A 26,484-nucleotide genomic window follows, 5' to 3' on the forward strand; every position below is an offset into this window, starting at 1 on the left:
CAATGTAACCATTCAGTTGTTTGTCTGATTCTTACTAATTCAACAATTAGCTACTGAGGCAGATCTGGGAATTAAAATAGGGTCTGACCTGGAAGTCTGACCTGAGAGCCCACTACTGAGACCTACCTGAGCATACCTATTGTACTGGAGCATCAGGGAGAATAATAACCTGGTTGGTGGGCTTTGTTTCTAGAGCAGTAGGGTGGGTAGAAAGGACATAGGGAATGTCTGGCTGTCATGTATTATTTCTGTTGCCAACAGAATTTTAGGCTTTTATTCCCTGCTTGGTAAAAGGCCAGGTGTCTTATACTTAACCCTTTCCTACATTTTCTCCATAAAGCATGTAACTGTGGTTTTCTACTGTGCTGAAAAGAATTTCTGTGCAAGAGGGTAGGTGCTTTATGTCCCATTTTGTTTGTATCATTATGGTCTCTGGCAGGTCTGGCCATGGCCTACAATGTGAACCTGCTCTTCCCAAGCTACATTCTCCCTTTAATTGATTTAATTTAATTGATTTCATTTATTACTATGGTTGTGACTTTTAGGCTATAATTTTGAGTAATAATTAAAATACTATATTTTAAATTTTTTAGTTTTCTGTATCTGAAAGCAAGGGCAATAGATAGTAGCTTCAGTAATTCTTTCCTATAATAAAAGAAAAAGTACACAGGTAGGAATGGCTTTTTAAGTGAAAAGGGATATATATATATATATATATATATATATATATATATATATATATAATTATATTGACCTGAAATAAGGAAAAACTGTGGTTTGACAGATAGTTACTGATTTTTGCTAGTATCTTCCGTGTCAATGAATTATAGTAAATATGAACTTATTCATGTTGTATATATTAGTATATAAGTGGAGACTTTAGGTGAAAGCAATAATATCAATTTATACTTAAAAGTACCAAGACCAAATTCATTTTTTCTCACATTTATTTGCTCTCTTACACTTGTATTTTGACTACTGAAATAGATAATTTTAATTTCTTGGTGGAATTTGAATTATCATTCTAGAAAACTTTTATATCAGATAATCAACATGAATATCAGGTATCAATATAAAAAAATCTTTATTCATATCATTCTTTATGACAAATAACAAATAAAAAGTTTGGACTTTAATATTCACTTAGCAATTTTCCAAGTACCCCTGGATATTTATATTTAATCAAAGTATCCCTTCTAGAACTCTTAAAATTATTTTTATGAATTCATGGTCACACAGAATGAATTTAAAAATTGAGAAATATTCTTCAGTTTGTTGTTGATGTTTTTTAAAATCCTGTTTTAGGTCTTCTTGAATTTTTTTTCTTGTGTAAGATACAAATGGTGGCACTTAAAATAATACTAACAATTGCCACAGATCCAACCACTAACAATACCAAAGAAGAAATGCTAATTCCGGAATTAGGATGACTTTCATCAGGATCAGGTTCTGCTTGAGGAATAAACAAAGCTACTTGTGCAATGTTGGATAGTTTTGATGTCAAATTGCTTTTATCCACACTTTGAATGGCAATAAATATGTGAGTTGTATTTTCTTCTGAGATATTTCCTGGTTTAAATGCAAAGGTTTCTTTGGAATTGGCCTCATTTGGTAACAGATCAGTAGTGTTTACTTGGAGAGCATTATCAAAATTGTCTCTTAGATCCAGGATACTTCCACTTATTCTTATGATATACCGTTCAGCTAAGAAAAAAAATTACATATAGCTTAGAAACCGGAGAGTATCATGTTAAATTTCTTTTTATCCATTCCCCTCAAAAATGTTTAGTTATGCAAAGCTTATACTCATAGCCAAAGCCTTACTAATTTTTCAATGAAAGCTTAATTCTGATTTTTAAATTGCTAAATGCTATGTTCTTTGTTTGAAAAGTGGGACCAGTTTATAATGTATCATGTTTGATTGATTTGAAAATATCAGATTATAAAATTAATCCTTCACTGAGAAGTCAATTAAAAATTGTTCCCCTCCCATCTACCCTTATACCCTTGCTTTTGCAGTGAGCACCTTTCACTTAATCAACACTACATGTCACTTCATCCTTACCTTTTCCAACATCAAAATTATCTCCTGGTGCTGTCCATGTCAGACTGATCTCATCCCCATCAGGTGTGGCCTCAAGGTCTGTGATTTGGCTTGGTGGATACAGGTCAGGCAAGGGAAGTTTCGAAATATTTGAAATCACAAATGCACCTCCAGATGCTGTTCTGGTGAAACTCTCCAAGGTTGTTTGAGTATCCTCATCAATTTCGGCTCTTGGTGGATTTCCTTCAATTTTTCCTGTATTAAAAATTTGCTGTATTTAAGGAGCAAGTCTATACTAGTATTTTTAGAACTCAATGACTTGAATTCCTCATTCTACATCTCCCTGCTCCTCCCCTTTTTTCCTATGTATATACACAGTCACATTTTACTAAGTTTGGTGACAAAGTCATAAGCATCCAATTGGTGGCAGAATTTTTTCTTTAGCATCCTGACCAGGATATTGCAGGATAGAATCGGATAACAATCACTTTGGAATTAAGGCTGCACTGAATGGGAATAATGTTATATAATTCAATATATGCCCTTTAAAAAAAGAATTGCTTTATTTCTCAAATTATCTCCAAGCTAAGAATAAACCTGGGGAACGTTTTACTGTTTCCCTTTACACCACTTGTGCCAGGCTTCTCCCTTCCTCCCTGCTACAAGTGCTACAGAATAATACTTCAAGTTATATTCCACTTGCCAACAGGGAAGCCCTAAAAGTCACAAGGTAAGGGACAAGCTGAAGGAAAGCTAACAAAGAATGCATTCTTAATCCTAATCGTCATCTTACTCTATACGTTTTTTTTGCTTTTGACAATAAAAACATTGAAAATAAATACTTACTCATTTAGGTATCTTTGTAAACGGAATCAGGTATCTATGTAACCTGAAAAATAAATTCTGCCACAAGCTTGTACTTAGGTACATAACACATTAACCTGTTTTCTTTATCTTGAGTTAGAAATTTGATATATTGTTGTTGATGTTGGTTTGGTGCTCCAAACTAATATAATAATGGCTGACATTTATTGAGTGCTTACTAAATGCCAGACACTATACCAAAGCTTAGGTTATTTTGGAGGCAAACACAGTATGACTGAGAACTTCATTTCAGAAATGGGAAAAGCTGTACTTTGAGTTGTAAAATGTTTGAAGCTTTAATCATGAACTCAAAATTATTCAAGCCAGATATCAGGTATCATTACTCACCATCCACTACCCATCCTGGTATATGTGCGGCTCTATTCAGTGGATGCCTTAAGTATCGTGTGGCCACGTTTGCCCCTCTGTGAGCCCGTACTTTTAAGCTATATCTGCCATTTTCTGAATAAGCTATAAAATATCTGGAGTACACCCCATCATTCTTGAAAGAATCGGCACCTTGTTATAAAAATGAAGGCATAAAGTATTATTGTAAAGAAAAAGAAAAATTAATGCACTTTCTAAGCCAAGCATATGGACTTTATAAGCACATCCCCTCAATCAGGCTATTTTGTGGTTGACCCATTGGGGAATATTTCCATTATGCTCTACTAACCAGTATCTTGTTGAATTGATATAACCTTGTGTTACATATATGCATATATATAAATCATATGCTTATGTATGTATAGTAAATACCTTCACTTTATCAGCTTCTATGAAGATTATTATAGTACTTTTCTTACCATAGTTTAGCCAGATGGTTTTCTGGCAGCTCTTACTTATTCTAAACACATAATTATCTCATCTCCTGTTCAAATCAAAAAGATCCCCACTAAAGAAAAAGTATCTTTGCATAGGATTTAATTCTTACCGTAGTCACCTAAAAATGACTTATTTTGACTTCTCTTCAACTACTCTTTTTTTGTTGTTGTTTTGTTTTTGTATCCTCATCTCTTGCTCTATGATCCATTAACTCCCTGGTCTGGCAGTGGAAAACCCCCATTTATTATTAGAATAAACATTTAGGGGAGCTCAGGAATATTGTATCATAAGTATATTTCTTGATATCACCAGTACTAGAGTCATTCATTAAATTGCAAACACATTTCTCAGGGGGTTTAACACTCTAAGACAGCAGTTCTTGAAATGAGGTCCTTGGACAAGCACCACCTGCATGCCTCTTGATCATATTAGGAATGCAAATTACTTAGATCTTCGAGGGAAGGGCGTAGCATTCTGTTTTATAACGAGCCCTTCAGGTGATTCCTTGCATGCTAAAGTTTGAGAACCCCTGCTCCAAGTCATTGTTTATCACCAACACTTTCTTAGGTAAAGACATACCAGTAGCCATCTGGTAAAACCTTGAGAAATGAAACAAGATGCAGGTTAAGTTTTAATGTAGCATGGAAGGGGTTGGGAAAAGGGGAAAAGTCAGGAAATAGTCAAGGAAAATATTATACCAGATGATGGCACTGAGGTACACCAAAGAACAATTTTACCTTCTAAATTTTTCACAGGGCATACTCTAGTTGATGATAAGATTATAAATTGACTGAATTAATTATGTTGCAAAACATACTGATAGAAAATTTTGACAACTTAGAAGGTTATCAATACGGTAATTTCCTTGCTCACTGCCCTCTCAAAAGAAGGATCAGTTCCCAGAACAATTGAGAGTCTGGGAAAAAGGTACTATTTACCCATACAGACCAGGGAGACAGAGCATGGCCAACTCTGTGTCTTGTTTTCTGCCATTCAGACCTGGTATCTGATGCTCTAGTCATGTCTCCATCTGTTTTGGCCGTTCTACCTGCCCTTGGGCCTCAGTTCCCAAGACTACATGTTGCACTTTTTTCCAGCTGTTGGGAATTACTCTTACCTGTTCCCTCCTTCTCTGCTAGGGGCTCAAGTTCTATCACTTAACCCCATCTGCTTGCTTGTGCTTCACTAACTCTGGCTAGACTTTCTTAATGATTTGCGCCTAAGAAACACTTGTTTGGAATTCTTGATGCTGTTCTCAACTTCCTGAATGAGACCTTCCTGACTGGTAACAGACATTGGTTGTCCAGATGACAAAATAATAATGACAGTAAATAACATTTATTGAGTGCTTACTATGTGCAGGACACTTGCTAAGAACTTCATAAGTTTTATATGGACAGAATTTCCTGGTGGTCCTGCTGTTCATCCATAATTTGCATCAGTTCTTCTGGTGTCTGTCCTACTGCCCCACACTGCTGCAGGGACCCATAACATATCCTGAGTTATGAAATTCCAGGCTTATTCATAAAAAACTGAGTTACCTGCACCATTATCCAAAAGTTCCAAAACTTCCATTTTTCCATTATTTGATTCAATGAAAGCAGTCACATTGGCTCCAAGAATTGGTACATATCCTTGTAGAACTTCTGCATAAACAATCATTGGGCTGGGAAAACTGTTTGTGTCTTTATTCATTTTAGCATTCACTGTGATTGGAGGCACAGAAGAATTGGCTGCCTGAGAATTTACTGTGATAGTTAATGTTTCTGGGTATGCTTTGGCTTGAAGACTGTAAGTCCAAGCACCCACCTAAAAATTCAATGGAAATATAGTAAGTATCCAAGATCAAGCTTTTCTGTATTTTCACTATCCAACTCTAAAATAAATTTTATAAGTATGTTACAGAATATACAGGGTTTTGAGAGTTTTGAGGGTAAAAGGAGGAGAACTGAGGCAGCTTAGACAGGGCATCCTGGCTATTGTCATGCATGATGTCCAAAGGTTGGGAAATCTCAGCTGGGAAAAATAAGTTTGGGAAAGTTTGCCTTGGTCTTGGCCTTATTCTTTAACCTCGAAGTCCACAGATTCTATGATCTGGTAGTGCTAATAAGGAATGACTGTATAGCTATCTAAACACCAACTTGCACAGATTCTCCCTTCATTGCCTCTTTAAAGTTATTTTTAGCCTACCTAATTTTTTTCCCTTCTCTTTCTCCTAATGTATACATTCTTTCTTCCTTTTCCTGCCACCATAATTTTGGGGACCACATAGGCATAGAAAGTATATTCTATCTTATTATAATTTTGAAGATGATACAAATATTGACACCTACAGTTGTGATAGTGAGCAATGTATTTTCAGCTACAAAGCAAATGTGGGAGAAAGTGTAAAAGCTAATTGCTTACCTTTGCAGTTCCTGGAATATTGAGATAGGCCATTTGGGAAACTGCATCCATTGTGAAATTTCTCATTGGTGTTCCATTGGGATCCCAGAGAGAGATAACAGGAGCCTGTCCACTCCATGTGATGAGAAAGAATGTGTCCTTTCCCACAGTGCTATCAATTATTACAGTGCCATTCATCCAGGGATTATTGTTGAGTGTTAATCCCTTACTTTCAAGCTGTTTAAATATATTTTAAAAATTAATGACTGGAGAAGAGAGCAATTTTATGCTGTTTTCATTTTTCATGCAGTTTTTAATTTCTGGCCTAAGAACAAGCTTATATAGGGTATCCTACCTTAGGCTTGTGATCTCTCTGAAAGCTGATTGGGATGTGACAGTCAGATAGTGTGGAAATACAGAGTCTCAGGAAAGGATACAGTATAATAAAAGCATCAAAGCAAGAGAATGGGTTTTATAGTTGGAGATATGACCCTATTTTTTTTTTTTCCATTGTCTTGGCAAACATCCACCCAAGTCTTTAGCAATAAAGAGTGCTACAGCCTCAGAGAAGAATTAACTATAGGGTGTGTGTGTGTGTGTGTGTGTGTGTGTGTTTGTGTGTGTGTGTGTGTGTGTGTGTGTTTGTGTGTGTGTGTGTTACCCTCAGTTTATCCATCTAAATGATGAACTAAAAAAAAAAATACTTACTGCTGGTGGCTAGAGTATTGGAGTAGGGACACAGTAAAAAGGGACCTCAAGAGAGAAAATCAGGACTAGCAAATGATGAGACAAGCAAACATGGATATTTTCCTGATGTGAAATCTTGAAATAATTTTCACACATGAATAGAGTGAGTAGCACCAGACAGTAAACATATCTCATGAGTGGAAATGGGGCAAACTGTGAAGATTGGAATCCTGAAAAGAGATGTGAAAGATAGGATGTTCTCTGAGAGGACCTTCAAAGAAAGTTTTTCAAGTCTTTGTGGGTAGCTCTTTGTCCAGGAAAGCCAAGTTTATCCACTGACCAAGAAAGTACTTTCTATAAGTATGTCATTTCAGGGATGATGGGAAATCTCATTTCTATTCTAAACCAGTCTTAAACCAAAAATACTTTCACACCAGTGCTGATAGAAGGGAGTGAATTCTACCACTAAGACATCATTGCAATGACAAAAATCTCAGTCCTATGTTAAGTGGACATGTCTTTGAGTGGACCAAATATTATCAAGTTAAATCTGAATGTGAGTGACTTTTTCACGTACCCCATCAGGAAAGTCTAAGTTGGAAGGCTTTGGCTACATAGTAGTACTAGGGGAAAATAACTGAGTAAAGAGTGAATGAAATGCAGCCTTTTCTCTGTATTCTAGCTGCCACCATCCAAATTCAGGTTCCCATCTACTCAGATTATTGCCATGTACCTCTAACTATTCTCACTGTTCTCTCCCAAGACCTATACATCATGTACACAAATCCAGGTTAACCTTTCAAAAATTAGTTTTCTTTTTGTTATTTCTCTACTTAAGAACCTATAGGCATTTCAAGTGAGGGGGACAGAACTTTCTGCTCTTTCCACATCATTTAGAAAGCCATTCTTGAAACTTTGAGCCTATCCTGCATGCATGTGTCTCCTTTCTGGATGATTTCCCACATTCTGCTCTCTTATTTTAAAACTCCTTTGGAATATTCCATTTTAATGTCCCACCATCCACTCAAAACCCAAGGTTAAAATAGAGCAGAAAATAATATCCTCAAAATCACTTCACCTTCTTTACGTCAATTTTATCATCATTTTCTCAGTCATCCAGATTGGAACCTTCAGAAATGAACTTTATTCTCCTTCAGTTTATTCTCCATACACTGCCAAACTAGATCTCAGATGAATTTTTAAACTGTTTTCAAGGTGAAGCTACAAACCCAACTTCCAAACCAATCTGCACATATTGTCTTAACTCTGAATCCTATACCTTCTTGCTCTTCATTGTTGGAGAATAGAAGACAATAGGTTTGTTTAGGTGATCATGGCAAGTTGTAATGTGGACAGTGACTTGATGAACTGGAAGATGAAATGACATGATACACACTTGGTGGGAATGGGTATTGACAGAAACAATTTTGTAAAAAATACTTTTAAGGAAACAGGCTGTGTTGACATTTTACATGGGATGTGAATGAAGAATGAAGAAGGAAGTTTTCAAAATTTTTGAATCTAAATATAAAATGGTATTGTTGAAACACAAATGAGAAAAGAAGTAGAGTTCAGAAGAGAGATGAATAAAATAAAAAGTCAGTGAAAAAAGTAGTTGAAGAGGTAAGATAAGCCCTAAACTTGTAGATATACAATGATTATTCACTGTCTTTTTTTCTGATAAATTATTTCCAAGATATACTGTTTCCATTTCCAAACTGGGTTCTTGAGTGCATTCATCTAATTTAAGTCTATTTCACAGCAGTGAAGGGTGGGGGAAATCTTGGAAGTGTGAGATATTTTTATGCATTCATAGAAAAATGAAAGCTACATTATGAGACAAAGTCTATTTTTGGCAGAAAATTTAACATTATTGAGTTTTGATGTTATCCCTTAACCAAACTCTGTGGGAAAGAAAAAAAAAATATCGATTTTACTACTTAATTTAGTCATATCTAAAGAATGATTTCTATTTCATACTGAAATCTTAATTTTAATTAAAAATTTACTTTGAGAAAAATATAGGACTCAAAACTTATAACAACTGATTTATTTTTTGGTTATGGCTAAATGTAAACACAAAGACCTGAAGAGTGGTAACTCTGACCTGAAGAGGCTGTTGGGAAAGATCAGTGTTTCCCGATGCAAGGGCCCCGAAAGCATCAATGAGGCCGTTGTTCTGGGCTTCATCAGAAGAAAAAAAATGGTTTCCTCCTAAAATGGAAATACATTAAGTAGGTTGCTCGCTAGAAAATACATACCTATCACATTTTAGTGATTAATAAGGTAACAGGGTATACAAAATCATAGTTTCAGTATATATTATTAAAATAGAACAAAGTCAGGTATGTGTAAAGATTAACACTGAACAATGAGCCTGGGTGGCTCAGTCGTTAAGCATCTGCCTTCGGCTCAGGTCATGATCCTGGGGTCCTGGAATCGAGCCCCGCATCGGGCTCCCTGCTCGGCGGGGGGCCTGCTTCTCCCTCTCCCACTCCCCCTGCTTGTGTTCCCTCTCTCACTGTGTCTTTCTCTGTCAAATAAATAAAATCTTCAAAAAAAAAAAACTGTCATAACTAGGAAACATAAGTGGTCTTTATATCTCACTTGTAGAAATATTCCTCGCTGAAATCCGTGAAAAAATCACAGAATATGAAAGAAGATGTTACAATTCCATGTATTAGAGCCCACAGACTGCGTAGCTCTTTAGGGTAATTATTCACTTTTAAGATACAGTTATGATAATTCTGGCCTTCAGATTTTTCAGCCAAAGCGGGTCAGAATCAGTTCAGAAAGGTTAAAGAACTGTCATATTGAGGTATCCTGACAATAACTGGCAATGGGAAGATAGAAAGGCAGTAAGCAATAGAGCCAAATTGAGATGGACACTTGGGACAGAAATAAATTTTATAACGGCCATAAAAGTACTTTGAAATGATGGGAGTTTGTGCAACTAAGCATTGAAAAGCAAGTATATATTTGGTAGCATTAGAAGTCAACCCAATACAATAATTAATATTCATAATGTTATGAATTTTGTTTATTCTACTACATTTAAGAAGGCACTGAAAACATGTGGTCCATTTTCACTATGTCTCTATACCTAAGATAGCATCTACCCTGTAGTTTATCTAGAAGTTTTGTTGTTATTTAGATTTATTCAGCCTGAGCCTCTGTTAATCCCATCTGCCCCCACCTCCAACCCCATAGCCTATGCTCTGGTTTCATGGATTTCCCACTATCTCTCCATGTGCCTTGCATTGTCATCCAACATGATTTTTTTGTTCATAACCTGATCATCTTCTCTCACCCCTCCTTTCTCCAGAAAAAGTAAACACCTTGTTCAAGGCCCAGCTCAGAAGTCACCTCATCTCTCATGCCTTCTTTCTCTGACTCTATATAACCCTGGGAGAATTAATGGTTCCTCTGCTCACATAGTGCTTTATTTCTATATATTTCTCCTATCATGGAGGGATGTCATCTGATTATGCTATTTGATTAGTCGTTTTATTTGTCTCTCCAGCCAGCTGGACTGTGAGCACCTTGAGAACAGAGATCAGGTCTGGTTTGACCCCAGTTCCAAGGTCCTGGAACAGCACCTGCAGGGCAAGAGCTTGAGAGAAATTGTTGTGAGCCTTTATACTTATGCACTGCTTTCAAAGGACTTATATATATGGGTCATATTTCACCTGTTATAGCACTCATCTCTATGACGGCCTGATCAGCAGATGGTCCCAAAGCAATCAAATGAATGATAGCCCCACTTTGTTTCACTTCATCAATGCAATTCTTTGCAGAGTTATCCTCCCCGTCGGTCAGCAAGACAATTTCAGATCCATCTATTTGAGGGTATACTTCTCTAATTACCTGCAGATACAATCAGAACATAATTATTGGTGTTCCTAGATCAAAAGACTTACAGGATACTAGAAAAAATGTACAGAGAAAATGAAAGTGTGCAGAAAAGAAGAGATAGCATCTTTTAAAATAATAGAATCTGCAATCAACAACTTTTTTTTTTTAAATTTTCTGTCTATCTGCTGCAGGGAATGTTTGCTCAAATGAAGTTACGTAGGTGCAGGGCTATGAAAAATTCTACTTGGGTTAAATGACAATGACATTTCAGTCTGAGTACTCAGGTCAACTAGACACCAAAAATATAACTGCAGAATGTGGCATTAAATATTTTTTTAAAAAGAACAAACTACATTTGCAGTATGGTTTTCACCTGAAATGCTGATCTAATTCCAGCACAGATGGAAGTTCCTCCATTAGCTGCTGTAGGTAAGCTCTCCAAGAGGTTGTTTCTTTCCTTGCTGCTTATTATTTGGATTAGATTACTTTTAATGTTGGCAGTACTATCAAAGTGCACCATCCCCACCCAGGATCCATTTTCAATGGTCTGCAGCAGGAAATGTTTTGCTGCTTGATTCATTCGATTTAGGCGATTAGAACCCTGAATAAAAAAAGGTAAAGAAAAACAACCAAAGGGTTTTTAATTGGAAAACAATAGCAGATCACATAAAATGAGTCAATAACATTTGTTGTTAATTTTTTACCAATAGCAATTAGTGTTATTAAAGAAAGCAATTTTCTTCCAGTTGATAAAATTGAAAAATATAGTTATGTGTATTATGGAATTACATACGGTATAGTAAAGAACATAGGCTTTAATTAGAGCTGATTCTTGGCTGCTAAGCACCCAAATTAGAGGTGGAGGATAAGGTGGGGGTTGGGTTGGAATTGGGGGGTGATGACTCACATCTTAGAGACTGCCTAATAACTCCTGGGATCCTCTGTTCCAGTTGTGTCAAGATGAAACCGCTCCCCAGATCCCACAGTATTAAATCAGACTATCATGGACTCCATCTAGAGACTGAAATCTCCCCATCCACTTGGGGACTTCCCAGAAGATGAAACTTACTCAAGCTGCAGTTACATTCTAAGAGGCCCAGTACCTACCTCCCCCATTTCCTCTTCTGCTCCTAACCTCTCCTCACCACTTCCCTACCAATGGATTGAATGGAATTGATTGGAATTAAGTATCAAAGAACTCATTAAAACTCACATCCGTCTTTCCTAGATGAATGCCCAGGACGTAAGTCTTTTCATACATTTGTCTTTTCCAGTCCCTTATCACCAACTGATCTGTGGTACCCTCCCCGCCAACACAATCCAAATTTCCCTCTGGACTACCTAGAACCAAGTCATAGTGAAAAACTGCTCTTACGTCTCCATCTTTGAGGGCTCTCTCTCTACCACTTTGTTTTACCTTTAAACTTAGCTCTACCTGTATCTTGTCTGTCTTGTCCAAAGGAGGTTGCTCATCTTTTCCCAATAAGGAGCTTCATCTCTCGCCAGCAACACTTCCTAGGACACTTCCATGTATAGGTTTCTAGCATTCTGATGCTCTTTCTGAAACTCTACTATTGTGGATTATTTCATTCAGCTGTGTCATCTTCTGTGCTTTTCAGTAACAACCCAGGCCCCTTTTGTTGAAGACATTTTTCTTGATCTTTAGCATGCTCTGTTCTGCCTCAAATATGCCATCCTTCTGGGTGCCTTATCACATTATATTCGCTCATTTGTAGTCCATTTCCACAATTATTTATTCAGTGCTTATACATGATAAACCCTGTTCCAGGCAGAAGGGATGCAAAGATGAATAAAACACTGCTTCAAGTCCTAGAGGAGCTCCCGGTCTAGTGGGAGAGAAATGTGTAATTTCAATATAATATATAGTAGTAGAGGTTTGCACAGGTCGTTGTGGGAGACCGGCAGAAGGACCATTAGTCCAGCCTAGAAGCCCAGCCCATCTCATCCGGGAGGAAATGGGTACCTCTACCAAATTTGAAGAATATGTATGAGTTAACCAGGTAATGGGGAAGAGAGAGAAAATTTTCAACTGTGAACTCTTTAAGGATATGAGTTCTATTCCTAGAGCCTGGCACAATGCCTTCCATTCACTGAATGATAGAAGAAATGAATGGCTGAATCTGACTGTATCTTCATTATAGTGATGCTTTTTGCCTGTGTCTTTGAATATAAAGAGGTCATTTATATAGATGATACAAATAAGGCAAAGCCACATTAACAGTTCTCCTGGTTGATCTTGTTCCTTGACTTGGAATGGAGTTCAGAGGCCCTAATCCACTCTCTCCTCATGTCTGTTAAGTGTTTCCAGTAGAAAGCATGTCCATGTTAAAAGTCTTTAGTTCTGATCCTGAGGTTTTACTAAAGAGTCTAGGGCACCTGGGTGGCTCAGTTGGTTGAGCGACTGCCTTCGGCTCAGGTCATGATCCTGGAGTCCCGGGATCGAGTCCTGCATCAGGCTCCCTGCTCAGCGGGGAGTCTGCTTCTCCCTCTGACCCTCCCCCCTCTCATGCTCTCTCTGTCTCATTCTCTCTCTCAAATAAATAAATAAAATCTTTATAAAAAAAAAAAAGAAATGGAAACATTATAAAAAAAATAAAGAGTCTAAAAGTGCCCCTCAATAAACTCTCCATTTTCTGGAGTTGGATCTTGGGTTAGGTCTTTTTAACTCTATTGCCACACTTCTTTCATTAAAATATTCACTGCCCCTCTTGAGGTCATGATCATAGGAGGTGATAGTACTTATGCCACCATGCAATTTAGAACAAGCATGTAGTGTTCAGAATATTCTTAGCTACTCAGTCACTTCTGTGTCCTTACATCCAGGAAAAATGGGCCCAGAAACTTACACTCATGCTTCCAGACTTATCAAGAACTAAGCACACAATTCTTTCTCTGATCTTCAGCAATGAGAAGACAGGTGGAGGGGGTGGTGCCACCAAAGATGTTGTATTTTTAAAATCCTCAGAATTGGTGATCACCTCCCATGTACTTCTGGAATTGCACATTTTGTTTTGTAGGCTTGGAGCTTCTCTGTTATGGTTTTCTTTATTACAGAATTCAACAACCTGAAAGGTTAATAAAGTGAAAAAAACTTTTTATATACAATGCATTTAAAATTCAACAACAAATCTGAAAAACAAAAGATCTGCTTGGCAAATATGTCATTTATTTAATGAAATAGGATTCATTGAGGAATCATATAATAGTAACATAGATTTAGAATAATTGTAATAATAGCTAACACTAGCTAGCTAACAATAGTTGTGCTTACCATATGCCAGTTAATATTTAAAGAACTCTATTATTAATATGTCTAATCTCTCAGGTAACCTGCCCAGATATTTTATAAACATGATAACATGTCTTTTGAATATAAATATATGCTGTTAAATTACAGTTGGCATACTTACAGAATTAATACCTTGCATAAACATTATGGATGCCTTTTCAGTTTGATCTTTATCAGGGAAGAATTGACAATCTTTTTCATACAGTTTTGTCTTAGAATCAATTCTGCATCCTCTAGTTATACAACTGTTTCCTTGACACTTGTAAACTCTATTTATACCAGTAATACCTGTGGAACATCTGAAAATATATAATAATTAGTCTTTGAGGCAACTTAACATTTAAAATTTTTGAAAATCTTTTTTTTTTAAGGATTTTATTTATTTGACAGAGAGAGAGAGCACAAGCAGGGGGAGCAGCAGAGGCAGAGGGAGAAGCAGGCTCGCAAGCAGGGAGCCTGATGCGGGGCTCGATCCCAGGACCCCGGGATCATGACCTGAGCCAAAGGCAGACGCTTAACCAACTGAGCCATCCAGGCGCCACCCCCCTCCTTTTTTAAAGATTTTATTTATTTATTAAAATTTTTGAAAATCTTAAGTAGTCTTTCTATCAAGTTTTTTAATAATGACCTGCATATCAAGATCTTTATTCTTATTTATGTACCATATACATCCTGTTTGACAGCAACATTGAAGGGTTCCTACCAGAGCAGTTAACTGTTTTTCAATGAATTGCAGAAAGAAATTTTAAGTGGGATGTCTAGTATATGCAATGGCTGAATTTCCTGTTGTGATTAAAGCTGCTGCTGTCCTGTTAATACTAATGGCTGGAGATTCCCCTTTTCCAAACATCTCTCCTGGGGGCCTTGTGATGATAAATACACTGTTGGCATCTGGAAAGGGCAACTTGTGAAAACACTTATTCTTGGTACTACCTTAGCTTGAAGTTCTTTGTAGAATTCTTTTCAAAGAAGTTATCTCCAAAAGAATGTGATGTGGCATAGCTACAAGTGTTTGGTTTTTCAGGAGCATTTTTATCCAAAGTGAAATGTGGCTTAAAGGAAAGATTGAGGTACTGCCTAAGACAGTAGTCTTTACTGGTAGGGACATTTTTGACATATGTTTTATTGCATGGAATTGGCCACAGATAGCAGTGATTATGACAAATATGCTAGAATGTGAATGTATCCCATCTTTTCAATGTGTTTCCAGTTCAGATTTAAGAAGCAATTACTGGATTTCGTTCAGTCATTTAGGGAGTCTCCTAAATATGTGCATGCTTCTATTGCCCCAGAACTCAGTGTACATGATGGTATCTGCATTAACAACCATGATGACTATTCTAGAGCACAGACTGGACATTTAGGGGGAATATGATATAGACAAATGTAATCAATGTAATACTCCTTAAATACGTGTGCTAAAACTGGTGGAGCAATTGGGCAGAGGAAGGGCCTTCACTGGAATCAAGTATCTTTCAGTTTATACTTTTTCTGATAAGTCCACAGAGACCCAACAGGGCATCTAAGATTGATTAAGTTGATGGCATCTAATTTTAAACCAGTTACCAGCGATCATTTTGCTCTCTTAATCTCAGAACTAAGAGGATTGTCTATGATTAAATGTGATATTATTAGGTCTGTATTTTTAAATGAACTTTACAAATCCTAAGAAATCCTTGTCTGGCTCTTTGAAGATTGATTTCTCATTTAGTGTGCATTTACCACTATTTCTTAACCATTTTTTTTTGTCCTTGTGTAGTATAAATAATTTTGATTTAGCATATACTATATAACCCCTTATACAGAGTACAACTTCAGCACAAATGAGTTCTGGCAGCTATGGTAGAGAGGTATAAAAATATGCCAAATTGGCTACCAAATGCTCTTAAAGTTATGTGTATTTTAAATAGACAACCAGCTACTTTAAGGTACATTTTCTAAAAATAAGGAAAGTAAAAGAAAGAAAGACAGAAAGAAAAAAAGAAGAAGAAAACCCAGAAAAGCACTCTTTTGTGATATCGCATCTATTATCTGCATTGGGATGTAAAAAAAATTATTGGCATTTAAAAGAAATCAAGCTAAGAAAATTAAGAAGTTATAGCCTAAAGTAATTAAGAAAATTTAAATGGTCATGCCTTGTTGCTTCAATTCTTTTTGACTTAGCACTGTAGAAAGGCTCATCTTCATTGTACTCATCAAACACTCCCCAGCGGAGATGGGCCCACTCATGGACAAACAGTCTATCTGTAGGAAAATATTTCAAATACAAGATCATAATTCAAGTGACAAAATTGTCCCTCAAATATTTTAAGAAACGTTTTCAATAGAAAATTATATTTAGGTTTTAAATAACTGCTAGCATTTATATTTTTATTTATAAAAAAGCATGTTTCATTATATTATATAGTATATCATCTTTTTATTACCCAACATATTACATCAACAAAATATTTATGATGTATATGCTATGGGCAGAATAGACTGAACTTTGGGTTTTGGCTCTTGGGGGGCAAAAAGTCTTAGATATTACAATGGTTTTTAGCTGTCCAAAGCTTACTCCTACCAACAACATAAACAGATATATAACATATCTTTGATATTAAAATTTCATTAGGATGTGATTAGTTAAAAAATGTCTATAAATGCTCCTGAGGAAGTTGATAATGAAAAATAAGATTGAAAAACACTGGTATAGATGATATAGCATTTTGGGTTGCGTCCAAATAAAATGATTAATTTATAGTACTTAACACATATAACTATTAATTATGTGAAAGAAATTATTATTAATTATATATATTCAGCCTATACTAAGTACTAGGAAATACAAAGATGAATAAGATGTAATCCTTGACTAGGAAAAGCTCAAAGAGAGGGAGTTGGAATTTAAAAAAAAATTCTTTTTTTTTTGCTAAGGATTTTAGGGTAAATGGAAGAATAAAGGTAAATCCACAGCTTGAAATGCAGGAAGAAGAAACAACTAGAATTTCTGTTTTAGCAATATTAGGAAAAACTTCAGAGGGTATAGATATGGAGAAGAGGAATTTGGACAGATAGTCTGTTCTACTGTAATGTGTGTTTCTCTAACTCTGATTAACTCATGAGATCTAAAAGTAGGGGGGAAGTGTCAGTATTACGCATAAGTCACATTTCTTCTTTAAGTCCTTACTACTCAAAATGTGTTCATTGGACCAGAAGCATCAGCATCACCTGGTGGCTAACAAGAAATGCAGAATCTTGGACCTTCTCTAGATCTCCTGAAGCAGAATCTGCATATGAACAAGATCCCTAAGTTATTCCTCTGTGCACTGAACTTTAAAAACCCTGGTTTAAGGTTTTCTAGGCAAATGGAACCAGATTAGTAAGTGTGAAATTGTACCTTTCAGTATGGGAGGAAAAAGCCCTCATATCAGCGACTACAAGGATTTGGTGCATGGCAGGTTGCCCTGCCTCCCATGTCCACTTGAATTTGCTAAGAGAGTAGATTTCAAGTGCTCTCACCACAAATATAAAAAATAAAATAAAATAAAATAAAATGGAAAGGATAGGTAACTGTGTGAGGAGGTATGTTAATTAGCTTGACTATAGGGATCTGTTGATGGGATTGAAAAGAGTGATTATAGATCTTGAGAAAAATAGAAGTTTTAGAAGAGCTGCTATGGGGAATGAAAAAGGGAGCCAAGAAGAGGTAGGTTCAAATATTGTTGAGTAGCTTTGAGGGCTTCTCTGAGCTTGGAAAACCTGTTTATATAATGATACCATCAGTTTTATAATTTTCTATCACAGTCTTGGTAATACATTAACAGGAGCCAAAGGAAACTGGCTGGAAACTCAGTACAGAGGATTTGGCAAGTTGAATGAAACGTAAGGATATGAATGATGAGGGAGTTGAGGTATTTATACTTATAGTTGAAATGACTGATTTTGCTGGATATGCCAGCCAGGAAAGAGACTATAGGTTAGCAAGGTGAAGGATTAGAGGTACCAAGGAGAACAGACATGGTCAAGCTAAAGTTTGAGGGACAGATACGATTGGGGTGGGATAGGATGATAGAGATTTTAAGTTGGGGTGGGGAATAGGCCCAGGTGACAATGAGGACCAGGGCTAGCTGAACATTCGACAGAGACAAGAGACTTATTATGTGCTCATTGAAAGGGCAATGGGAGAAGGAGATTTTAGGATTTAGGAAGGTTTTCACTGAATGGTGACATGTGAGTTGAGCCTTCCTTTAACAATGATTTGTATCAATATGCTTTAGTTCATTTGAACCAATGATTTTAACTTTCAGATTGAACTAGATGAAATTGTCATTTTTCTAGGTAAAAATGATCACTTATAGACAGTTCATCTGGTTAAACCAAATAGGTTGAATAAAAGTATCAGCAACTAGCAGCCTATGAGTGTTTTCTCTTGGCCAAGAACTGGCATCCTGGCTCTTTCTAGCTTGCCATACATCTGCCTTCCATGGAGGCAGCTTGTGATTGATTAATATCCAGCTGTGGAGAACTGAAAAATTTAAATCTAAAAAGTATGCCTTAAAAATGTATTGTTGTCCTGTGCTCAAATTTTTGTAGACATTGTTCTGACTATAGTTATATAGATTATCTAACTCAGTGTTCACAACAATTCCATAAGGTAGGAAACCTTCTATTTACTGTCTTATAGGAAATAAGAACAGAGAAACTAGGTCATTTGTCCAAGGTCACACACAATTGATAAGTCAGGATTTGAACCTAGAGACTCTGACTCCAAGGCCTGTACACTTAACCTGGATACAAAGCTGCATGTTAGAATCATTTGCAAAACAGGTGTTTTAACAAAAATTCCTACCTGACGGTCCATATTCCTTTTGTTTTTTTCCAAGTACAAAGTCAGGGGTGAAATGAATGTATTCTCCTTTTTCTTCACAGACTGTGAACTGCCTGGTGTATGGTTCATCTCTACCAGGGAGGGTAGGTGGCGCAACTAATACATCAGCCTAAAAATGTTTAAAAATTTTAAAACATCAGAAATAGAAATGATAACATTTAGTTTAAAAAACTCTAAAACAATCAATGTGCTGCAAAACTGGGGATCGCCAGAAAATATGATTTTTTAAGAGAAGTGTTTTGACTCTTACGTGTTTGTAGCTTTCATGTTTTGGCCTCTTGTATTGTGGGTTTTCCTTCCAGTTGTTAGGAATTAGTATTGATACATTTTTGAAAAAAAATCTTTTTTCTGTGGCTTCAAACAGGTAAGTAGAAGCTGTAGTCACCATGTCCTGTTATTAAAGGAAAAAATATGTGAAGATGGCCAACTAACAGTGGACTAAATGAGCAGGGCTTCACCACAGGCATTTCCCAATTTAAGAGTGGATAGACAAAGCAACTGACTAGTGAGCAGAGTCTCTGTCACACAGTTTTAGCTCTGCTAACTATCAGTCCAAATTATATCTTAATCTTACACATTAAAGGCTTTGAGTTTTCTATAACCCTTCATCAAAGGGCAAATGCTTCTGTTTGGTGTTAAGAGAAATTATGTAAAATGACAAAGGCATAGACTTTATTTTTTTTTCCTTTTTAGAGAGAGTGAGAGCACATGCGTGTGAGCATGGGGGGGGTGGTGGTGGTGGTGGAGGGACAGAGGGAGAGGGAGAGAGGGAATCTTGAGATGCTCCATGCCCAGTTTGGAGCCCCTCACAGGGCTCAACTTCATTACCCTGAGATCATGACCTGAGCCAAAATCAAGAGTCAGGTGCTTAATCGACTGAGCCATCACCCAGGCACCCCTACAAAGGCCTAGACTTTAGAGTCATCTACTTGGTTCCAATATTGGCATTAGCACCTTCTGGGTAATAGAGCTTGGCCAATTTAACACTCTAAAGCTCAGTTTCTTCATTTCTTAAATGGACTATTATAGCCTTTCTTTAAGGTTAACATAAACATGAAACGAGTTACATAGTATCCTACACATAGGCAGTCATAAAACTGGTTGATATCGTTACTGTTAATAAATCTTAGTGGAGACCAGCCTTAGCTAATGCAAGCTGAGAACAGTCTGTAGGGATGGGACATAGGAGAGGTTTTTCATTATACTCACACTCTCCAGGAGAGGCAGCTGGACTGGGGGCTCGGGGGTGGAATGATAGAAAAATTCATAGGAGATGCAGAGCTTTTTAATCATAGGCAGAGCTTGCTGCTCTGCCAACAAGCTGAAAATAATATCACTTTATACTGTTCAGTATCTTGAACCCAAAGGTGCAATGATTAATAAGGGAGATAGTCCCTTTCTAGAACTTAATAACTAGTGGGAGAAATAGGTGGATGAATGCTTCTTAATGGTGATCTATTCTACATGATCAAAACCACTGAATAATTGAAGGATCCTGGGTGCTGGATGACAATATCAAACTCTTCATGTTGCTGGCAATATCCCAGTCAACAGTGTTGTTTCCTTCAGGATGGGCTCTCCTCCTCCATGATGCTTCCTGACCTGACACAAGCCCACAATAGATTTATTCTTTTTTCAGGAATCCCAGGGCTCTCTGTCTTGTTCTCTTGAAGAGAGTCCAGTGTGCTGACTCATATGCATTGAAGAGATCAGCAAACTGATTGGGTTCATAGCCATGGGATCAGTCAGAAGCCAGAGTGCAGAGAACTGAATGCCCAAAGAACTAGCTAAGAGTTAGGAAAGGGGCTTCAGAGATCTCCTAAAGTAGGTTGGGAATTACTTCATCACTGACCTAAAGTGGATGAAAGAATTCTCTACCTATTCCCTAAGGATCCTTTCCTCATTTTTGTTTTGGAATATTTAGATATCAGGCAGTTGTCACATTTTGCTTGAAGTGATGGCTATCTCTCTTTCTATGAGATAAAAATTATATATGGTGATTTGAATTGTGGTACAGATTGGAAAAGTATACAGTTTTATGGCATGTCAGGGAGATAACATGAACAAACTGCATACAGTTGTGTGTGTTTTGCATTGTATAACTCCAAGGTATTCCATTTACTTTGTAGTATCCTTAGCTCTGTGCAACTGCCTTGGGTAGTGGTATATTCTCAGGTCGTTGAAGGATTTTACAGACCTGTGTCAGATGACTATGATCCCTTAGGGCATACTAGGATGGATAATAATGCTTCTCACAGGCTTTCCAAGCAAAATTTCTATAATATTCTTTCAAAATTCCTTCTCAGAATTCCTATAATATCCTAGTTGGATCAAAGATGATTAGTATTATCAACGTTTCAAAAAAAATGAGTACTTTCAAACCAAGAAGACACATGAATAAAAGGAATAAGGAAAGTTAACAGTTGACATCTCAGGTCATGAATTATGAGTAAATTCAGCATGAATCTTATTATGGTCAGATAATATCCCCAAAGTAAGTTGGTTCTGCAAATTGGTTCACCAGTTAGAAAAAAAGAGTAATCTTTGTTACCTTATATAAGCCAGAACTCAAACCCAGATTTGTCAGCCTTCAAAGCCCATGTGTTGGATCTCAGCTGTAATTGTGCTATTTAATTTGACCTTGAATATTATTTACTTCTCCAACTAGAGTTTTCTCTTTTGTATAATGTGGATGAGAGAATTTCACAAGGTTACCTGATAATATAAATGCAAGGACTTTGTAGAGGGCTGGGAGAAAGTCAGGAAACATTGTGTAATATAGAGGCATGTCTACCTACTAATAATTGAACTTTTGTGGTGTTCAGTAGAAGACATTTTAATAAATTTTTTTGCCCCTACAAATAATTCTTTCAAATACTGATTTCTGATGTTTGGAAAAGTTTGAAACTGATTATTCCTGAACACTAAGAAGCCATCATTCAGAATCAGCTATATTAACTGCTATTCAAGCCTGTGCTCTTCAGTAAAGGAATCTTTATATTTTCCTGGAATTCAAAAGTTATCAATAAACGAACACAGCTATGCTTCAAGAGTTTATTCAGAATGAGTAATAAATGGCAGCCACAGAATCACCTGCTCACCACCCAGGTCAAGCACATCAGCTTCTGATGGATAGCAACATGCATGCAGAAGTCTAAATCAGTGAGCATAAGGATACAGCAGTGGAGGAACTGAATGTAAGGAATTAGTAAATGTTGATGTCAGGGACAGGCAGAGCTAATTTGCATGACTGTAACACCAATCTCTTTATTATGTGAAATGATATAGTTGGAAGAAACTTTAGAAATCAAATTCCTTGGTTCAGTCTTGGAACCTTTTCCTTCTCCATCTGTACTTCTTAGTGAACTCATTTATTCCCATGGCTTTAAATCTCATTCTGCACACTGATGACTCCCAAATTTTTATCTCCACCCAGATTTCCCCCTTGAATTCAGATTCCTATCTCCATCTATATGGATATCTAATAAGCATCTCAAATTCAAAATGTTTCAAACTAAGTCCTGATCTCCCATCTGCCAAATTTTTTCCATTTACAGTCTTCACCTTCTCAACTGATGATAATTCCATCCTTCTTAGTATTCAGACCAAAACCCTTGAAGTCTTCCTTGACTTCTCTTTTTCCCTCCTCACCTCCCCAATGCCACATCTAAACCATCAGCAAATTTATCTATGATACCCTCAGAATATGTTCAGAATTATACCACTTTAATGATCTCTAACACAACATCCCTGTACCTGGTCTCCATCACTTCTCACCACAACAGCTTCCTACCTGGTGTCCCTCCATACCTCTATGCTACAACAGAGCTATACAGGATGAATGACAAGTAGAAGAGCCCTTTACAGAATTTCTTCAACACTGCACTCAGAGTGATCCCAGCACATGTGTGAAAGAGCACACCGACCTCTGCTCAGAAACCTTCCATGGAAGTAAAAGCCCAAGTCTTTCCAGTGGTCTGGGCCCTCTGTCTCCATGTTCAGCTCTCCCCACCCTTCTTCTTGGCCATCACCTCCTGCTGGTCACATCAAGTATGCTCGCTGCACCTGCTGTTCCCTCCTCCAGGTTTTCAATGGGTTCTTCCCTTACTCATCTCAGGTCTCCACTCAGACGTCACCATCAACAGTGAGGCCTTCCCTGACTGCCCTACATGAAACAGTAACCCACGTTCTCCTCCTACCCAGTCCCACCAACACCGCCTATCCCCCTTTGCTGATTTACTTTACTCCATGGCAACCTACTACCATCTGACCTGCTATACTTTTGCATGTTTTTATTATCTATATCATCTAAAAAGAATGTGTACTGCACGAAGGCAAGGAATTTTTAATTCACTGTTTTATCTCCCTGACTTGTCATAAGTATTCATTAAATAAGTGTTTAAAGAACAGATGAGTTCAACTGCTCATTTATAGATGAAAAAACTGAGATCAGAAAGGCTCTGTGCCTTGTCTCTGGTCTTATGGTGAGACAGGGTAGAACCCCACCTAGAACTTCCAATTCCTTCTGCTGTTCCAGCATTATTTTTACTGTACCATGCTGCTTTTAAGCTTCCTGTAATATTCAGAAGTTCATAATTATTAACTACTAACTTTTTTTCTTCTCCACAATTCAAATAGAAGAAATCCCATTTCTTTCTTACCTTTATCTGTTCAATTATTTTTCCATCTTCTGGCACTCGAGGGTCTATAGCAAAGATAATGCCTTCATACCCATTGTTATTCAGCTGAACAAGGGAAGTATTAGATCCCTGCAGCAGGTATAGGACTAAAAGGAAGATAAAACTTAATAACCCCATTGTTCCTGTCAAGGCATTCCTGGCCCCAAAATTGGTTTGCTCAAAAAGCTTTTCTTTCACTTTGTTTCTCTCTCCATATATATAGTCCTAAACCTTATCAATGTTGGGACGTTGCCTGTATAAAGGTCAATGTTATGTAGCAAAATGTTTGACTTCAGTTTACACAATCATTTTATTGCATGTTACTGTAAAAGTGACCTAAAACAAAGAAGAGATCAGATCTTTTTTTTTTTTTAAAGATTTTATTTATTTATTTGTTGGAGAGAGAGAGAGAGCGAGTGCGCACAGAAGCAGGCAGAGGGAGAAGCAGGCTCTCCGCTGAGCAGGGAGACTGGTGTAGGACTCAATCCCAGGACCCTGGGATCATGACCTGAGCCAAAGGCAGATGTTTAACCGACTGAGCCACCCAGGCATCCTGAGATCAGGTCTTTTTATAAAAAATTGCACATATTCCTCTTGAAAAATATTTTATGTACTTTCTAATTCTGGTTCATTTCCTGCATATAGACATAGACTTTGTATTTTCTGTACCGTACAGTGTGAAAATTAATAAAATTTTCTAATGAAATGAATAGAAACAATAATGGTAGTGATGTTCAGTTTTACAGAGGGACTTAATAAATATTTAGATTACTTACCAAGGGTATAAATAATGGAAGAGAATTTAAAATTATTAAATGTAAATAACACCAATTTAGCTAAGGTGGCTGTGAAAACTAACCTAAAATTTATTTTATTTTATTTTATTTAAAGATTTATTTATTTAAGGACTCCTGGGAGAGAGAGAGAGAGAGAGAATGCGAGTGGGGGGGAGGGGCAGAGGGTTTTTATGCAAGTATATCAAAAGAGTCTGCTCTGGTGTGGAGTTTTATTTTTTTTTTTTTTTAATTTTTTTTTTTTTTTTTTAAAGATTTTATTTATTTATTTGAGAGAGAGAGAATGAGAGACAGAGAGCATGAGAGGGAGGAGGGTCAGAGGGAGAAGCAGACTCCCTGCCGAGCAGGGAGCCCGATGCGGGACTCGATCCTGGGACTCCAGGATCATGACCTGAGCCGAAGGCAGTCGCTTAACCAACTGAGCCACCCAGGCACCCTGGTGTGGAGTTTTAATAGTGGGGAGACTTGTGTATATGTGGGGACAGATGGTATATGGGAACTCCCTGTACTTTCCTCACAGTTTTGCTGTGAACCTAAAACTTTCTAAAAAATAAACTCTAAAAAACAAAAACAAACAAAAAAACAAACAAAAAAAGAATCTGGTATGTGCTAATTATTATTGAGGCAGAGTGAATAATTTTGATAGTTAACATTTATTTAGTGCTTACTAGGGCAGAGATTCTCTCAATCTTCACTATAACTCTCTTAAGGTTAAGTATGAATATTATCTTCATTTTATGTGTGGAAGCTGAGGTACACAGTTTCAGTAACTTACCAAGATCACATAGCTAGTAAATGGCAGAGTCAGGATTTGAACGCAGCATTCTTACCCCGAGCCCCATAGATTTAATTATTCTACAGCAAAGCAATATGGTTTTACAAGGCAAATAATATAAGATTAAAAAAAAGGAGAAAGGGGGTCAGGTTAGGAATTGTTAATGATGGATAAAATAATGTTTAATTCTAAAGCAAAAGGAACCAGAACTCATCAGAAACCCAAAGAGAACTGGAAATAGAAGACCAGAAAATATCTTTAAATTAAGAGTTTCAGTAGGAGAGTAATCATGTTGCATTCTGAACAAGCAACATCCTTACAAGAGGCATTTTATCACATGTGCCCAGACTTTGCCCTTTTAGGCAGCATCCTACACCGTCCTTCCATTCCTTCAGGAATATTATGGGGTAATTTTACATTTATGAAATTAATATGTTGTACAAGATACAGGATGGAGCTGTTATACTGGCAACTCCAGGGAAATGTGATTACTTAGAGGGCGTAGGCGCTGAGCATTAAGAAATATATCTGAGGCAGTCTTGCCCTGGTTCCCTTGCTGACCTCTCTTCTATTGCCCCCCACCTCTCCTTGAATTCTAGCTTGAGGGGCTTCAAGCAAACCAAGCATGCACCCATCTTGTAGAGTTGGTGCTCAGAAAATTGTTTTTGACTGATGGACTGACTAAATTAGTGAATGGTTATCATTTTAACCCCAAATAATGATATATCACAATGGCTAAACAGAAGCTTGTCCAAAACCTTTGAAATTTAGAGAAACCTGAGGGACTCAGATCCCCTTGGCATTTGCATGATATTTGAGGAGGTGCTATTACTCCCTCAACAAAGTTGGGAAACTCTTGGTTATAAGGTTGGAGGAAAGATGCTTCATCTTTGCCAGAGGAATTAGGAAAAGCTCCCTGCAAGACCTGGGCACATGCAGCTCCATGAAAATAGATGAGTATTTGTAACAGTCTCCCTCTGTTCCTGGTGGCACAGAAAGGAATGATGCTTCATGGGTCCTGAAAAAGGATCTCCATGGAATTAGAGACAAATGTATGCTCTTGACTTATTTTCCATCTATATCCCTTGTTGAATTTATAATACTCTTCATAAAAAGGAAGATGGGGAGCTACTCTGGTGTCTCATAGCCATCTCTGTTCATTGCTAGTCTGCCCCTTACAGATTTTCGGTTGGCTGGTCCAGCCACAAGGGCCACTGTCTCCATCAACTCAACCTGAGTAGACATCCTGGGCAGAAGCTGGTTGGTCACAAATCAGAAAGGACTTTGCTAAATTGGTCTAAACAAAATCCTGCTCAGGCAAACAGGCTCACTTAGGGCACTCAAAAGGGTTGGGTTTCCTTATCTATTACTGGGACAAGGAACTTTGAAAAATACA

At 37.1% G+C, this 26,484-nt stretch overlaps 1 protein-coding gene across 1 annotated transcript; it reads right to left on the reverse strand.

Annotated features, from left to right (window-relative positions):
- Nucleotides 1-1,288: 1,288 nt before the first annotated feature.
- CLCA4 (chloride channel accessory 4) lies at nt 1,289-23,657 on the reverse strand. The gene is made up of 14 exons (XM_036095978.2): nt 23,502-23,657; nt 19,091-19,231; nt 18,802-18,949; nt 16,106-16,214; nt 14,092-14,269; nt 13,528-13,746; nt 11,034-11,261; nt 10,495-10,672; nt 8,913-9,019; nt 6,140-6,355; nt 5,275-5,542; nt 3,257-3,427; nt 2,066-2,299; nt 1,289-1,704 (listed from the first exon to the last, which is right to left on the reverse strand). Exons 1-14 carry the CDS (start codon nt 23,655-23,657, stop codon nt 1,289-1,291), a joined length of 2,769 nt encoding a protein of 922 aa, XP_035951871.2.
- Nucleotides 23,658-26,484: the final 2,827 nt, after the last annotated feature.

Source organism: Halichoerus grypus, chromosome 5, assembly GCF_964656455.1.
Source record: "Halichoerus grypus chromosome 5, mHalGry1.hap1.1, whole genome shotgun sequence".
Taxonomy (NCBI): Eukaryota; Metazoa; Chordata; class Mammalia; order Carnivora; family Phocidae; genus Halichoerus; species Halichoerus grypus.